This window comes from Falco biarmicus, chromosome 19 (genome assembly GCF_023638135.1).
Source record: "Falco biarmicus isolate bFalBia1 chromosome 19, bFalBia1.pri, whole genome shotgun sequence".
Lineage (NCBI taxonomy): Eukaryota > Metazoa > Chordata > Aves > Falconiformes > Falconidae > Falco > Falco biarmicus.
In genome coordinates, this window is record NC_079306.1 from 1,860,413 (window position 1) to 1,875,225 (window position 14,813).

Here is a 14,813-nt window from a genome sequence, read left to right on the forward strand (position 1 = left end):
GAACGGGACGTGCCGATTGGTCCGGCCATGAGGATGGTAGCCAATGAGCGTCGCGCTTCTGTGTGGAGGAGGGGGAGGATGGCCAATGGAGGCGCTCGGGTGCGGCTGGCTGCCAATGGGAGGTGGCGGCGGCTCGCCCCGTCCGGCTCAGGAAGGTGGAGGTGGGCCAGTAGGATGAGGCGGGGGGGCGGGACATTGTGGCGCGCTGGCCAATGAGGGCTGGGGGCGTGGCGCGAGTGGGGACCGTTCGAGGCCTGGCACGGACGGCGGAGCGCCGCGCAGGTGAGGGCTGACGGGACCGCGGCGGCGGGGGGGGCCCGGTCCGGCCTCGGGGGTCCCCGCCGCCCCCAGGGCCACGTTGCGGGGGCTTCTAGCCCTGGGTAGCCCCCACCAGGCCTCACCCGGGGGGGGCGGAAGGCTGCTCCCCTTCCTCCGAGCAGGCCTCGCCCCCGGGGGGGCCCGATGGCTGCTCCCCCCCGCAAGCAGGCCTCACCCCGGGGGGGCCCGACGAGTGCGCCTCCCCCCCCCCCAGAGCAGGCCTTACCCCGGTGGGGCCCGACGGGTGCGCCTCCCCCCCCCGAGCAGGCCTCACCCCGGGGGGGCCTGACGGCTGCTCCCCGCCTCGAGTAGGTCCGCTGGGGGGGCCCGATGGCTGCTCCCCCCCCTCCGCGCAGGCCTCACCCCGGCGGGGGGGCCAACGGCCGCTGCCCGCCTAGCAGTCTTCACCCCGGGGGGACCCGACGGCTGCTTCCCCCCCCCCCGTCAGGCCTTGCCCCGGGGGGGGCCTGGCCTGGCCTGGGCAGCTCCTGCCCCCCGTCCCAAGGGCCTCGCTGCCGGGGTGGGGGTACACACGGGTCCGCTTCCCCGTGGGGCCTCCGGCTGGTTCCCGGGGGCTGCAGCAGGGGGGATCCGGTGGGGGGCCCCTGGAGGTGCCCCCGGGGGATGAGGGCAGTGGCTGGTGGGCCCAGGGCAGCACCGGGGCCGGCTGTAGGCACCGGTGGGTAAAGGTCGCCCAGCAGCGATGGTGCCGGTTACCCATTGACAGCAGCGCCCAGCAGCCACCCGAGGGCCACCGCCCGGGGAAGTCACCAGCGAAACTGAAACGGCTCCAGCCCCAGCTCAGTCCCTCGGGAAGGGCTGCTGGCGCGGGACACCCGGCTGCTGCTGCCGTCCCAGGAGCTGGGACCCACCTGCCGTCCCCGCAGGGAGGGCAGGCCCTGCCTGATGAAACTCGCTGTCACAGCCACCCGCCGGGGCGGGAGGAGGCTGTCACACACCTCTGCCACCACCACACCCTGCGCAGAGGCAGCTTCCCCATTACCTTGCGCAAACCCCCGGTAGGGCTGTGGGGCAGCGGCCTCTGCTTCTGGCACCAGCAGGTCCCCACTGGTGTGGTGGCACCAGCCCAGTGACAACCGATTTCTCACTGGGGCGAATCCAGCGCAGCCCTGGACAAGGGCAGTGGGCGCAGGGGTCTGTGCGGGTGTGGCAGGAGACCCCAGGCCCTCCCCTCCTCCGGGGCGGCCGGTTGACAGCCCCACGGCCTGTGGCCCCTCGGGCCGTGTCTGCTCCAGCTTGGTCGATCCCCTCTGCCCCTGGGGGACAGGCGGCTCGTGCCACTTGCTGGGCTGGTTGGGCTCGCGCAGGTGCCAGGATAAAAATCACCGGTGGAGCCGGCCGGACCAGGGGTGGCAGAGAGGCCAGAGCAGGAAGGGGCGAGGAAGAGGAGGAGGCTTCGCAGGGAGCCTCACGCTGCCAGAGCCTCCTCTGGGGACGTCATTACGGGTACTAATAGTAGCCTGGCACAAAGATGCTTTCCAGCTGCCGGCAGCCCTCCCGTGGGGTCGGGTTGTCCCCGGGGACAACCCCGGTCTCGCAACAGCCCGCAACACTTGCACCAGCTGGGCAAGAAAGGCTCTGGAGCCCGGTTGGCACAGAGCGCAGCAGATCCCAAGCAGCTTACAGCTCCTGCCGCTCGCTCTGCCTGGGACGGGCAGGTCCTTGGCTCCCACTGAGCTCCTCAACTGCGTGGTGGGAGTTTTGGGAGTACGGGAGGGCTCCTGCAGCGCCTTGACCCGCTTCCCCTTCCCGCAGCTTGCACCTCTGCAAAGCGGCCGGTGGGCCCACTCCCAGCCCGGCACCATGAACGTCTTTGACCGAAACATCAACTTTGATGCCCTCTTCAAGTTTTCCCACATGTGAGTAACGCTCTCGGGGGGGGGGGGGGGGCTCTGGGGGCTGCAGCAGCCCCTCCTGCCAGCCTCACCGTCCCCCCCTTCGCCCACAGCTCAGCCTCCACCCAGGAGCACCTGAAGAGGGTCTATGCCAGCTTTGCCCTCTGCATGTTCGTTGCGGCCGCGGGGGCCTACATCAACGTGGTGACCCACCTCTTCCAGGTGAGGAGCCTCTGGGGGGTCACGGGTGGACCCCGTGCCCGCGCCGCCCCGGTGAGGCGGTGCCAGGCCCCCACCTGCCTCTCGCCCCACAGTTCAGCCTCCTGACCGGGCTGGGTGCCCTGGCGCTGATGGTCTGGCTCACGGCCACCCCGCACAGCCGGGAGACAGAGCAGAAGAGGCTGGGGATGCTGGCTGGCTTCGCCTTCCTGACGGGTAGGTGGGCACTGGGGACCCTCCGGTGTCCCGTGGGACCCCGAGCCCCGGGAAGGGGGTGACGAGGGCCCCGACGGCACCGACTGGCTCTGAAATGGCTCCGGTGACACCCTGCTTTGTCCCTCCAGGCATCAACCTGGGGCCTCTCCTGCAAATGTGCATCTCCATCAACCCCAGGTAGGAGCATTTCCCACCGCCCCCCAGTTGCCCCCCACTGCCCCCCAGGCCCCCTTCACCCCCTCTCCTCTCTCCTAGCATCATCCCCACCGCCTTCCTGGGCACGGCCACCATCTTCGCCTGCTTCTCGCTGAGCGCCCTGTACGCCCAGCGCCGCAGCTTCCTCTACCTGGGAGGTGAGAGGGGCTGAGGGGGGGGGTCACAGGAGCTCGGGGGGGGGGGGGCGGGGGACACCCCCATGGGGGGCCAGGGCCAGGCCTCACTCCCTGCCCGCTCTCCGCAGGTTTCCTGCTCTCCGGCCTCACCCTGATGCTTCTCTCCTCCATGGTTAACACCTTCATGGGATCCACTTGGCTCTTCACGGTGAGGCCCCCCCCCTGTCTGCCAAGACCCCATGGAGGACGGACAGACACCGGTGACACCGGTGGGTGACACCAGCACGGCACTGTCCCCATCTAACACCCCCTCTTCCCTCCCGCAGGCCAACCTCTACCTGGGGCTGATGGTCATGTGCGGCTTCGTGCTCTTCGACACGCAGCTCATCATCGAGAAGGCGGAGAGCGGGGACAAGGATTACATCTGGTGGGTGCTGGGGATGGGGGGAGGGGTGGGATAGAGTGGGGACAGCCCCCCCTGAGCGCGTCCCTCCATCCCCACAGGCACTGCGTTGATCTTTTCCTCGACTTTGTCAACATCTTCCGGAAGCTCCTCATGATCCTGGGCATGACCGAGGTGGGTGACGGTCCCCCGGGTGTGGCTGGGGGAGGACAAACCTGCCCCTGGGAGCCTGGCCGGGGGAGGGGGACAGGGGCCACAGACTCGGCAGTGACCGGCCACTTCTCCTCTTGCAGAACAAGAAGAAGGAGAAGAAGTGAAGCAGCTCCAGGCCGAGCTGGAGCTGTCCCCATCCTGTCCCCATCCCCACCCGGTCCCCCCAGTCCCTTCTCTGATTCATTAAAGGGGTTGCGCTTTGCTGCTGATGAAAAGCAGCCCAGAAGCTTTTGCACCTTGTGGGTTTTTCCTCTCGTTCAGCTTTTCTTTGATTAGAAACCGGCCAATTTGCGGATCCTGCTGGAGTTTGGCTCCCCCCTCCCTCCGGCCCGCTCCCCCCCCAGAGCCCGTGGTCCCTCGGGGTTAGCGCCGACACGGGAGCTTTCTCCAGGGGTTTCTCCCCGGGCAACTGGGGCGCTATCCCCCCAACCTGGGCAGCCGTGGGCCCCCCCATGCGAGCCCGGGGCTGGGGTTGGGGGGGCAGCAGGACCCCCCTGAAGCCAAACTCAACGGAGGAGCCTCTCCTTTAGCACCAGTGCCAAGAAATACAACAGGAAAAAGAAAACGATCTGTTGGGTGAGCCGTCCGGTGGGGCCGCGGGGACGATGTGTTTTGATTCCGAGCTCTCCCAATCCCACCGTCGCCTCTCTTTGTACACCGGGACGATTCAATAAAACGCTCAGACTTGAACCTCTCAGCCCCCTCCCTCCCTCCCTCCCTCCCTCCCTCCCGCGGGCAGGATGCGGCCGACGCAGAGATGACAGCGGCTGCACAACAACATATATAAATAAACGGGGGGAGGGTGGCTTTATTGAAATAAAAACCCGGCGGCGGGGGCTGTACACTGCGATAGCACCATCAGAGAGAGCTGGACACGGGGCGGGGGGGGACGGACACAGGGCACTGGGATCCCCCCCAACCCGGGTAGCACCCCCAGACTGGGAGCAGGGAGCAGGGGGATGGGGGGGGGGGGGGGCGGAAGACGTAGGAGGGCACAGCCGGGGGGGCTCAGCCCTGGCTGCCGCAGGAGGAGAGGCTGTCGTAGAGCGAGTCGCTGAGGGACTCGGAGTGCTCCAGCCCTGGGGGGCCGTGCCCCCCATCCCGCGACCGCGCCTCCGTGCTGCCCTCGTCCCCCATGTCCGAGGCGCTGGGGGTCCGGCTGCTGCTGGCGCTCAGGGCGGGGGGCAGTGGGGGGGGGGCCTCTGGGGACGCCCCTCGACGCCCTGCCGGGCTGCACACGGGCGCCTGGGGGGGGACAGCGTGGTGAGGGGGGACCTTGCTGTGCCCCCCGCCCCGGCTCCCCACCAACACTAATTACACCCCGGGGCTGGTGGGGTGGTCCCACAGCCCCCCCACCCCACCCCAGCCCCCCTTACCAGTGCGGGGCGGTGCAGCCCCTCCAGCCCCCCGGGGGGGCAGAGGAAGGGGTCGGCAGCACCGCAGGCTTTGGCGTTGGGGAAGGTCCAGTTCTTGCTCTGCTGGACACGCCGCGGCTTCCCACCATCATCGCCAGCATCTGCGGGGGAAAATGGGGCGGGGGGGGGGTGTCAGTGCTGACCTGCAGCCCCCCCACCCATGACCCCCATCTCCCCGCCAGGGTGCTGAGCCCCCGCGTTGCACCTTGCACGAGCATCGGTGCACACCCAGCACCATCAGCGGGGGGCTCCGCGTGCCCCCCGCACGATGGGTCACTGACCTTGGGGACCAGTGCAGTGGCCATGCGGGCCGGGGGGGGGCGGGGGGTGGCACGCCGGGGTGCTCCGGTGTTTGCCGGCCACCAGCAGCTCCTCTGCGCTGGGCACCTCTCGCTCCAGCGTCCGGGCCTTGCGCGGCACTTTGGTGATGACCGGCGGCCGTGCCGGCATGGCACCGGCTAGCGGCTCGGGACGGCCCCGTGGTTTGGGGGTGCTCTTGGCGGGGACCCCCCCGTAGTCAGGGGGCGGGAAGGTCCCGATCCCACTGTCCAGCGTTCGCGTCAGTGACCCGCAGGCTGCCAGCACAAGGAGAGGCGTCAGTGCCGGGAGAGGGGGGCCACCCCGGTGCCCCCATCTCCACCATATTCCCCCCCTGACACCCCCCCCCCGACACCCCCTTACCGGCAAAGTGCTGCGATGTCCCCGACTCGGACAAGCTCTCGTCTGATGGCAGCTCATCCCGGAGCCCCACATCTGGCACCTGGTGGAGGGAGGGTGGGGGGGGTCAGAGGGTGAGCGGCCACCCAATCCCCCCCCACACACACACCCCCCGGCGTGGGGCTCGGAGCCAGTGGCGGTGAAAAGGGGCGTCCTGACCTTATCGGGGGGCTCCCGCAGATGCCCCACGATGCCGTTGCGGGGCGAGCGGCAGAGCCGGGGGTCTTTGGCGTCGGGGGGGACCCGCCGGAGGTCACACAGCTCCCGCTTGTGCTCCAGGCGGCTCTCGTAGGGCACGTCCTTCCCGTCCACCCTGGGGGCAACGCGGCGTCGGGCAGGGGGGCACCTACCACCCTCCCCCATAAAGGGGACCCAGGGTTGGTTTTGGGGGATGGGGGGGCGGGGGGGGGTCCACTGACCTGTCAAGCAGCTGCTGCATGAAGGTCTCGGCCGTCACCTCCTGGTACATCACCGGGAGGTGGCCGGGGCCGCGGGGGGGGGGTCCACGCGGGCGCCCCTTCTCCAGCGCCAGCCCTTGCAGGAAGGCGTGCTCCTCCCGCAGCACCTTCCGCAGATCTTCCGCCTTCTCCATCAGCTTCGAGATGTTGAGGCTTTCGGCTTCCAACTTCCGAGCGGCCAATTTGACCTCCCGTCGGAGGGGAGCCGGTGTCCCGGCCCATTCCCGACCCCGACCCCCGTCACCGCGACGGTTCAGAGCCGGTAACTTGCTGCGCCGGAGCCCGAACCAACTGGCCAAGCCACCGGCCGCCTTCCCCTTGGCTTCGCCCGCCGGCGCCCGCTCCTGCCCCTGCAGCCGCAGCACGTTCTCCTCGATGCCCTTCATCACCTTCTCCTCGATGGCCGAGTGCCCGGTGGCCCCCGCCGGTGGTCCCGTAGCGGGGGGGGGTTCAGGAGCCGGCGGCGTTTTGTGGGGGACCCCCACCGCCTTGGCACCGGGCGGCTCCTCGCCCCGCGGCGTCCCGCTTTTGCCGGTGCCCGCCTTGGTGGGCAGCTTGGTGGGGCTGCCGTGGGGGCTGCGGGTGGCCTTGGCGGGGGGCGCCGGGGGAGCCCGCGGGGGGGTCCTGCCACCGGCGGGGCGCCCCTTGCCCCCCACCTTCCCGGGCTCGCCCATGGAGCCTGAAGAGTAGCACCGGGCCAGGGGCTCCCCGCCATGCGCCGGCTCGGGGTGCTTCAGGCTGCCCCCCAACCCCCCCCGGGGTGGGGGGCGCAGCTCAGCGCCGTGGCCCCGCTCGGGCCGGCCCGGCCCGGGGGTCTCACGGCCCTCAGCCCCCCGCAGCTTGCCCAGGGCAGCCAGGCGCTCCTTGAAGGGCAAGTAGCCCGGCTCGGAGGGCTTCTTGCTGGGGCGGCGAGAGGGGGCTGAGCCCCCTGTGCCACGGCGGGTGCTAGGGGGGGAGGCGGCTGCCCGCTCCCCACCGGCCGGGGGTCCTGGCGGCCTGGGGGGCTGCTCGGCCGCCTCGTAGGTGCAAGGAGGGGGGAAGGCGGGGGGCTCGGGGGAGCTGGGCTCCAGGGGGGCATCAGGGGAAGGCCGGCGGCTGAGCGCCGGCGAAGCCTCGGGGTTGCCGCTGCGGCACGGGATCTTGGAGGGGTGGGCGAGCTGAGGGCTGAGGCGCAGCCCCCCGGGGGGGGGAGGCAGCTTGAGCACCTTGGGAGGGGAGGGCAAAGGGTTGCCCCCCCCGCCAGGGGAGAGCGGGGCGAAGCTCCCCTCGGGGCTCTCCTCACCTGGGGGGTAGAGCCCCAGGAACGCAGGGTGCTCCCCGTGCCGCTGCCGGGGGGGTCCCCCTGGAGCTTCGCCATTGCGCCGGCAGCACCCCCCCCCGTCACCCCGCAGCAGCCGCTCGGCCAAGGCGCTGAGCAGGGCCCCCCGCGGCGGTGCAGCCTCCTCCGGCGAGGAACAGGGGCTGCCCTCAGCCCCCCGCCACCCCCCCGGCAGCCCCCGGTGCCCGCAGCGGGCAGGGGGGCCAGCCTGGGGCAGCGCAGGGCTCGGGGGAGCCGGGGGAGGCTGGGGGGGGTCCCAGCAGCGGGTCCGTCTCCTCCAGCTTGCGCAGAACCTCCAGGATTTGGGCTTTTTTCTTGAAGAAAGGGGAGAGGGCGTCCAGGGGGGGGGCGCCGGGGCTGAGCCCGGGGCTGCCCGATGGCACCGCTGGGAGCACCTGTGGGGTCCAGGCACCGTCACCCCACGGGCTGAGCCCCACGGCACCGTGCTGGGGCTGGGGGTACCCTGGGGACACCAAGAGGGGAGGGGGGGGACAGGGCTGGGAACACAATGGACTTGGGGAGGAGGATGCTGGGGGCAGAGGGGTTGGGGGAGAGGGGCTCTGAGAGGTCAAGGCCACCGTCACGGAGAGGTGGGCACCTCAGGGACAGGGACACCGTGGGCAGACAGGCTTGGAAAGGGCGATGGTAGGGGGCTCAGGGTGGGGGGCACAACGGACCTGGGGCGGGGGGCGGGGATGGGGACAGAGGAGGGGACGCCACGGGCCCGGCAAGGGGGGTACCACAGGCTTGGGGACACCACCCGCTTGGGAAAGGTGATGGCACGAGTATGGGGAGGGGGATGCCACAGCCCAGAGAGGGGGATCCAGGGACGGAGGAGGGGGGTGGGGGGGACACCAGTACCCACCTCTGGCAGCGGGATGCAGCAGCTGGGGGGCAGCGGGGGGGGGCGGCTGCTCGGCAGAGCCCAGCGGGGGGCTGGCTGGGGCGTTGGGGGGCACCGGCACCGGGTGCAGCGGCAGCTGGAGAAGGGGGGAGACGCCAGGTTAAGCTTTGGGGGGGGGAGGGGGGAGGTCTGGCCCATGACACACACACCCCCACCAGACAGCGGGGCACTGGGATGCTGCACCTGGGGTAAGGATCCGGCCGAGAGCTGCAGCTTCTGCTGGAAGAGGTCGCTCAGCGCCTGGTTCTGGCGCTCCAGGTCGAAGACCCGTTTCTTCAGCTTGATGCACTCCTCGCGCAGGTCCTGGCCGCAGCGGGATGGGGGGGGGGGGGGGGCATCAGCCAGGACCCCCCCCCTCCCCCCAACCGCCCAGCGCTCCCCCAGCCCCCCCAACACCCACCTTCTGGTTGAGCAGCGCCTGCACCACATGGTTGGCAACCTGGGGAGGAGAAGGGGGGGGAGGGGCTTGGGGGGGTGCGAGGGCACAGGCAGCCTCGTGCCCTGGCACACGCGTGTGCACACGTGTCCTGTGTCCCCCCTCCCCCCCCACTACCTCGTCCAGGCAGCGCTCGTAGGTCTCCCGCTGGTTCTCATTGGCCTGGGCCAGGGCTGAGTTCTCCGCCTGGGAACAGAGGGGGGATGTGGTTGGGGGGCCCTGGCACGTGGACACCCCCCCGCCATGGCACCAAGAGGACCCCTCCTCTGCCTGGTGGCCACTCACGGAGGGACAGGGTTGCCCCAGGAGCGGTGGCACACAAGGGCCATGGAAAGCAGGAAGGTGCTGCCCTTCACCGTGGCGTCTGGGCTGCAGCTCCGCAGCACCGGCTGCACGGTGGCAATGGCCGCGGCTGCCTGGTGGCACCAGCCACAGACTCACAGTGGCCACAGTTTCCTGGTGGCCACAGCCACAGACTCACAGTGGCCACAGTTTCCTGGTGGCACCAGCCACAGATTCACAGTGGCCATGGCTGCACGGTGACACCGGCCACAGATTCACGGTGGCCACGGCTGCACGGTGGTGGTGGCCACAGCCACCTAAAGGCAATAGCCACAGCTGGCTGGTGGCACCAGCCACAGACTCACAGTAGCCACAGTTTCCTGGTGGCACCAGCCACAGACTCACAGTGGCCATGGCTGCATGGTGACACCGGCCACAGATTCACGGTGGCCACGGCTACAAAGTGGCAGTGGCCACAAGGTGCCTGAAGGCAATGGCCACAGCTGGCTGGTGACACCAGCCACAGATTCACGGTGGCCACGGCTGCACGGTGACACCGGCCACAGATTCACAGTGGCCACGGCTGCACGGTGGCGGTGGCCACAGCCACCTGAAGGCTGGTGGCACCAGCCACAGACTCACAGCGGCCACGGTTTCCTGGTGGCACCAGCCACAGATTCACGGTGGCCATTGCTGCACGGTGACGCTGGCCACAGACTCACAGTGGCCACGGCTGCATGGTGGCAGTAGCCACAGGTACCCCATGGCAGTGGCCACAGCTGCCTGAAGGCAATGGCCACGGCTGCCTGGTGGCTCTAGTTTCTGGTGGCCACAGTGGCCCAGTGGCACCAGCCACGGCTGCCCGGTGGCCCTGGCTCTCGGTGGCCACGACTCCTGGCCCACATCGTACCTCCAGCTCCCGCAGCCGCTGCAGCAGCTCGTGGCTGGTGCCCGTCTCGCCCAGCACCGCGGGGCTCCCATCTCCCGGCACCTCGGCCACGCTCTCCGACATCGCTGGCTGCGGGGGGACACACGTCAGGCCGGGGTCCCCACTGGCCCCTGGCCCCTGGCCCCCCTGTTCCCTCGTACCTCCTGCAGGACGCCCCCAGCCCCGGCCTGACGCGGTGTCACCTGTTGGGGAGAACGGGGCTGAGAAGGGGGATGGAGCCTCAGGGGAGCCCCGAGGTCCCCAACCCCGCTGGTACCCGGAGCCCCAGGGACCCCTCGTGCAGCCCAGCCACCCCGTCCCTTCGCGGGGGGTGGGGGGAGCCCAGCACCCCCAGCACCGGGGCACTGGCAGGCACAGCACCCCCAGCAGCAGGGCAATGGGATGCCCAGCACCCCCAGCACTGGGGCACCAGTATGCACAGCACCCCTGGGCACTGGGATACACCACATCCCCAGCACCAGAGTATTGGGACCCACAGCACCCCCAGCACTGGGGCACCGGGATGCCCAGCACCCCCAGCACTGGGGCACCAGTATGCACAGCAGCCCTGGGCACTGGGATATACCGCATCCCCAGTAGCAGAGTATTGGGACCCACAGCACCCCCAGCACTGGGGCACCAGTATGCACAGCAGCCCTGGGCACTGGGATATACCGCATCCCCAGCACCAGAGTATTGGGACCCACAGCACCCCCAGCACTGGGGCACCAGTATGCACAGCAGCCCTGGGCACTGGGATACACCACATCCCCAGCACCAGAGTATTGGGACCCACAGCACCCCCAGCACCAACACTGGGGCACCGGGATGCCCAGCACCCCCAGCACTGGGGCACCAGTATGCACAGCAGCCCTGGGCACTGGGATATACCGCATCCCCAGCACCAGAGTATTGGGACCCACAGCACCCCCAGCACCAACACTGGGACACTGGGATGCCCAGCACCCCCAGCAGCAGGGCACCGGGATGCCCAGCACCCCCAGCACTGAGGCACCAGTATGCACAGCACCCCTGGGCACTGGGATACACCGCATCCCCAGCAGCAGAGTATTGGGACCCACAGCACCCCCAGCACTGGGGCACCGGGATGCCCAGCACCCCCAGCACCGGGGCACCAGTAGGCCCAGCACCCCTGGCACCAACCCGTGAGCACTGGGATACACCGCATCCCCAGCAGCAGAGTATTGGGACCCCCAGCACCAACACTGGGGCACCGGGATGCCCAGCACCCCTGGCACGAGCACCGGGGCACCGGACCGTACAAATCCCCACGTACCGGCCTCAGCCCCGGGATGCACAGCACCCCCAGCCCCGGGGCACCGGGACGCACAGCACCCGGCGCACAGCACCCCCGGGGTGTAGACAGGCCCCCCCAGCGCTTCCCCGGTGCCGCACCCCCCGCTTCCCCCGGGGCTCCCCCCGCCACCGGTGCCGGTGCCTCCCCGCACCGGTCGCCCCGTGCGCACCGGAACCGGGGCCGGCCCCGCGCACCGACCCCGCGCACTCACGCCCAGGGCTCCCGGTGGCGTCGCCCGTCCCCGTTCAGAGCGGCCCCGGGGCCGGTCCCGGCGGCGGCGGCGGCTTCATCCCGGCCCGGCCCGGCCGCGCTATTGTTGGGAGGCGGCGGCGGCCCGGCTCCGCCTTCCCGCCGCCACCGGGGAGGAGCCGGGGCCGCCACCGCCCCCGGTGCGCGGCTCCGCCAGCGCCAACCCCGGGCAAGCAGCACCGGGAAGCCGGCACGGAGCGAAGGGGGGTCCGGGGCACCGGGGACCCCCGGGAGAGCCGGCAGCGGGACACCGGGCATCCCGGCAGAGGAAGCAGCGGGCATCCCCACGTGGCACCGGGGCACCCCACGGAGAGGGACCCCCCTGGGGGCACCCAGCACCCTTTGGAAAGGGACCCCCCGGAGCTCGGGCACCCTTCGGGGAGCCCCCCCGGGGCTCCAGGCACGGAGCCGCGCCGAGGCCACAGGCCGCGGTCCCCATCCTGCACCCCACGAGGGGTTGGGGTCCACGTGGGGCCACGTGGCCCTGGCTCACCCAGACCTGCCCAGCACCCCTGCCAGGGGGTCCGGCACCCCGGAGGGGACAACACGGGGGTCTGGGGGTGATGGAGGCAGGGGAGGCCGTGGGGGGGGTCACTGGAAACAACAGCCCCGTCCCCTCCAGGGACCCCACACGGCTGCGCCGTGGGGTGGGAGGGCTGGGGACCACCGGACGGCCCCGGAGCAAACTCTGCCGCCTTCTCCCACCCAACGCAACGAGAGCGGCAAAAATAACCGGAGCCCCGGGGCCTACAGCCCTGCTCAGCACCGCGGCAGCACCGAGGGGGGCTGTGGGCTGCCCCCCACCCCCCCACCAAGCCCCCAGCCAGCCGTCCCCAACCCGACGGGTGCTGTGACCTTGGCCACATACCCCAGCACCCCACTAGCCCCACGGCCAGCACCGCTGGCACACGTGGCCGGCCCTCGTGCGTGCTGTCCCCAGCCCCCTGCAGCCCCCCCCCCCCCGGCCCCGGGGCTGGCAGCAAAGGCAGGAGGGTCCCCGTGGGGCCCGTGGGCCCCCCCGGCGCTGCCCCCCGTGCAGGAAGCGGCCGTGGGGCCAGTGGCTCCGGCTGCGTCACGGGGGGGAAGTGAGGCTCCGTCTGGAGGGGAAGAGCAGCCCACAGCCCCCCCAAGCCCCCCCGGCGGGGGACAGTGAGGGGGGGCCCTGACAGATGGACGGCGCAGCCGTCCCCTCCCCCAGCCCGGGGCCCCACAGGGGCAACGCGAGGGTCCCTGTGGGGAGGGGGACACAGCTGCAGCAGAGCCAAGGCCACCCCAGAGCTTGTGTCCCCACCCCACCCCCCGCCCCGTCACTTGCACCCACTGCCCCAGGCCCCGTGGGGACGCGGCACATGCCCCAAAGGTCCCTGTGGGGAGGGGGACACAGCTGCAGCGGAGCCAAGGCCACCCTAGAGCTCGTGTCCCCCTCCCTGGTGTTGTTCCCCCCCCCCCCCCTCGGTCACTTGCACCCGCTGCCCCAGGCCCCGTGGGGACACGGCACGTGCCCAAAGCGTGTGGCTGTGGACGTGCCAGCGCGGCAGGGAACGGTCCCCCCCCACCCCGGCCACGGTCCCACAATGAGCCGGCCTTGGCCTGCCCCACGCCAGGGTCCCCACCCCGAGCTTGGGGACATGGGGGTGACAGCCCCAAGTGTCCCCAACCCTGCAGGGCTGCTCTTGGGGCAGGCAGCACGCGCTGGGGGCAGTGGGGACAGCCCAGGGACAGCGAGGATGCTCTTGGGGCAGCCCAGGACAGCGAGGATGCTCTCGGGGACAGCCGGGATGCAGGGGGACAGCAAGGACACCCTGGGGACAGGCGGGATACACCGGGGACAGGCGGGATGTGCTAGAGACACAGCCTTGGGGGTAGCAGGGACACATCGAGGACAGCTGGGACTCAGCAGGGACAAGCCAGGGACAGCCAGGATGCAGTGGGGACACTGGGGACAGCCAGGATGCAGTGGGGACAGCAGAGATACACTGGGGACAACTGGGATGTACTGGGGACAGTGGGGACCGGTGGGTGGGATGGAGGACAGTGGAGGGGACACCAGGGACAGGCAGGACACGGTTGGGGACAGCCCAGGCAGGAGACAGCTGGGATGTACTGGGGACAGCGGGGGACACAGCGGGATGCGCTGGGGACACATGGGATGTCCTGGGGACAACAGCGCGGGGACAGTGGGGACATGGAGGGGACACAACCGGGGGGCACCGGGGCCATACCGGGGGGCACCGGGGCCATACCGGGAGCGGCACAGGGGCCATACCGGGGCTGGGGGCGGGGGAGCGACACACACGGACCGGCCGGGCTCCCCCCACCCCCACTCCCCGCCGCACGTCGCGGTGCCCGGCAGCAGCGGGGACCCCCCACCTCCTCCTCGGCGGGGTCCCCGAGCTGCGGCCCGGCTTCCCCGGGAAGACCCTCCCCACCCCCACCCCCCCGCCCGCCCCCGGTGCTCCCCGCCCGCCCCTCCCGCCGCGGCACGGCCGGACTCACCGGGGGCTACGGCGGGGCGGCGGCGCGGGGCGGCATGGCCGGGACCGGCACCGGGAGCGGGACGGGGAGCGGGGCTGGGGCCGGGGCTGGCCCGGCGGCGGCGGCGGTGATGTCATGGCTCCACCGGGCCGGCTCCGCCCTGCGCCCCCGCCGCCGCCAATCCGCGCCCGGGGGCGGCGGGGGATGGGGGGGGGGAGTCCCGGTGCTGCCGCCGCCGCCGCATCCCTTCCCCGGGGCCTCCCGCCATCGCCATCCCCGGGGCTGCCCGAGGGGCGCGGTGCCCCCCCTCCCGGTGCCGTACCCCCGTAGCGGGGTGTCGGGGGGGGAGGTCCCGGTGCCGCCGCCCCCATCCCCGGGGCTGCCCGGAAGAGACGCGGCGCCCCCCACCCCCCCGGCCACGGGGGTACGGCACCGGGGGAGCAGGACCCCGCAGTCCCGGGGTGAGCGCCCCCCCCCCCCCCGCCTCCCCCCCCCCGCAAGACCCCGAGCCCCGGGGGCTCGTGCAAAGGGCAGAAGGAAGGGAGCGACCCCCAAAGGGGGGTGGGGGGGTCCCAGCGGCAGCAGTTTGGGAGCAGAGGGGTCACCTCCTCCCCGGGGGGGTGGTCATCACCATAGGGCAGCCCTGAGCCCCCCCCCCCCCCCCCCCCCCCAAGATCCTCCAAGGGCAGCTCTGAGCCCCCCACCCACCCCCAAAGATCCCCCAAGGGCAGCTCTGAGACACCCCCCCCCCCAAAG

At 71.4% G+C, this 14,813-nt stretch overlaps 2 protein-coding genes across 2 annotated transcripts; one reads left to right on the top strand and one right to left on the bottom strand.

Annotated features, from left to right (window-relative positions):
- The first annotated feature begins 170 nt into the window (after positions 1-170).
- TMBIM6 (transmembrane BAX inhibitor motif containing 6) lies at positions 171-3,783 on the top strand. The gene is made up of 10 exons (XM_056322283.1): positions 171-282; positions 2,095-2,198; positions 2,288-2,396; positions 2,489-2,609; positions 2,738-2,786; positions 2,865-2,962; positions 3,070-3,149; positions 3,268-3,368; positions 3,446-3,518; positions 3,638-3,783. The coding sequence occupies exons 2-10, from the start codon at positions 2,143-2,145 to the stop codon at positions 3,659-3,661; spliced, it is 711 nt and encodes a 236-aa protein (XP_056178258.1). The 5' UTR covers positions 171-282; positions 2,095-2,142; the 3' UTR covers positions 3,662-3,783.
- A 595-nt stretch (positions 3,784-4,378) lies between these two features.
- On the bottom strand, positions 4,379-14,192 carry NCKAP5L (NCK associated protein 5 like). Its single transcript, XM_056322285.1, is given in 15 exon segments — positions 4,379-4,802; positions 4,934-5,073; positions 5,254-5,547; positions 5,654-5,732; positions 5,849-6,002; positions 6,109-7,725; positions 7,727-7,821; positions 7,823-7,860; positions 8,331-8,445; positions 8,553-8,672; positions 8,770-8,808; positions 8,923-8,991; positions 9,998-10,105; positions 10,177-10,218; positions 14,079-14,192. Coding segments are annotated over 13 exon segments (3,099 nt in total). The 5' UTR covers positions 10,100-10,105; positions 10,177-10,218; positions 14,079-14,192; the 3' UTR covers positions 4,379-4,565.
- Between the last annotated feature and the right edge of the window lie 621 nt (positions 14,193-14,813).

What these genes read in the sequence shown, in the direction of transcription:
- TMBIM6 (XM_056322283.1), top strand. Translation starts at nt 2,143, where the DNA reads ATGAACGTCTTTGACCGAAACATCAACTTTGATGCCCTCTTCAAGTTT. An exon ending in TGGTGACCCACCTCTTCCAG is followed by an intron (nt 2,397 to 2,488) that starts GTGAGGAGCCTC and finishes CTCGCCCCACAG; the next exon opens with TTCAGCCTCCTGACCGGGCT. An exon ending in CAGCTTCCTCTACCTGGGAG is followed by an intron (nt 2,963 to 3,069) that starts GTGAGAGGGGCT and finishes CGCTCTCCGCAG; the next exon opens with GTTTCCTGCTCTCCGGCCTC.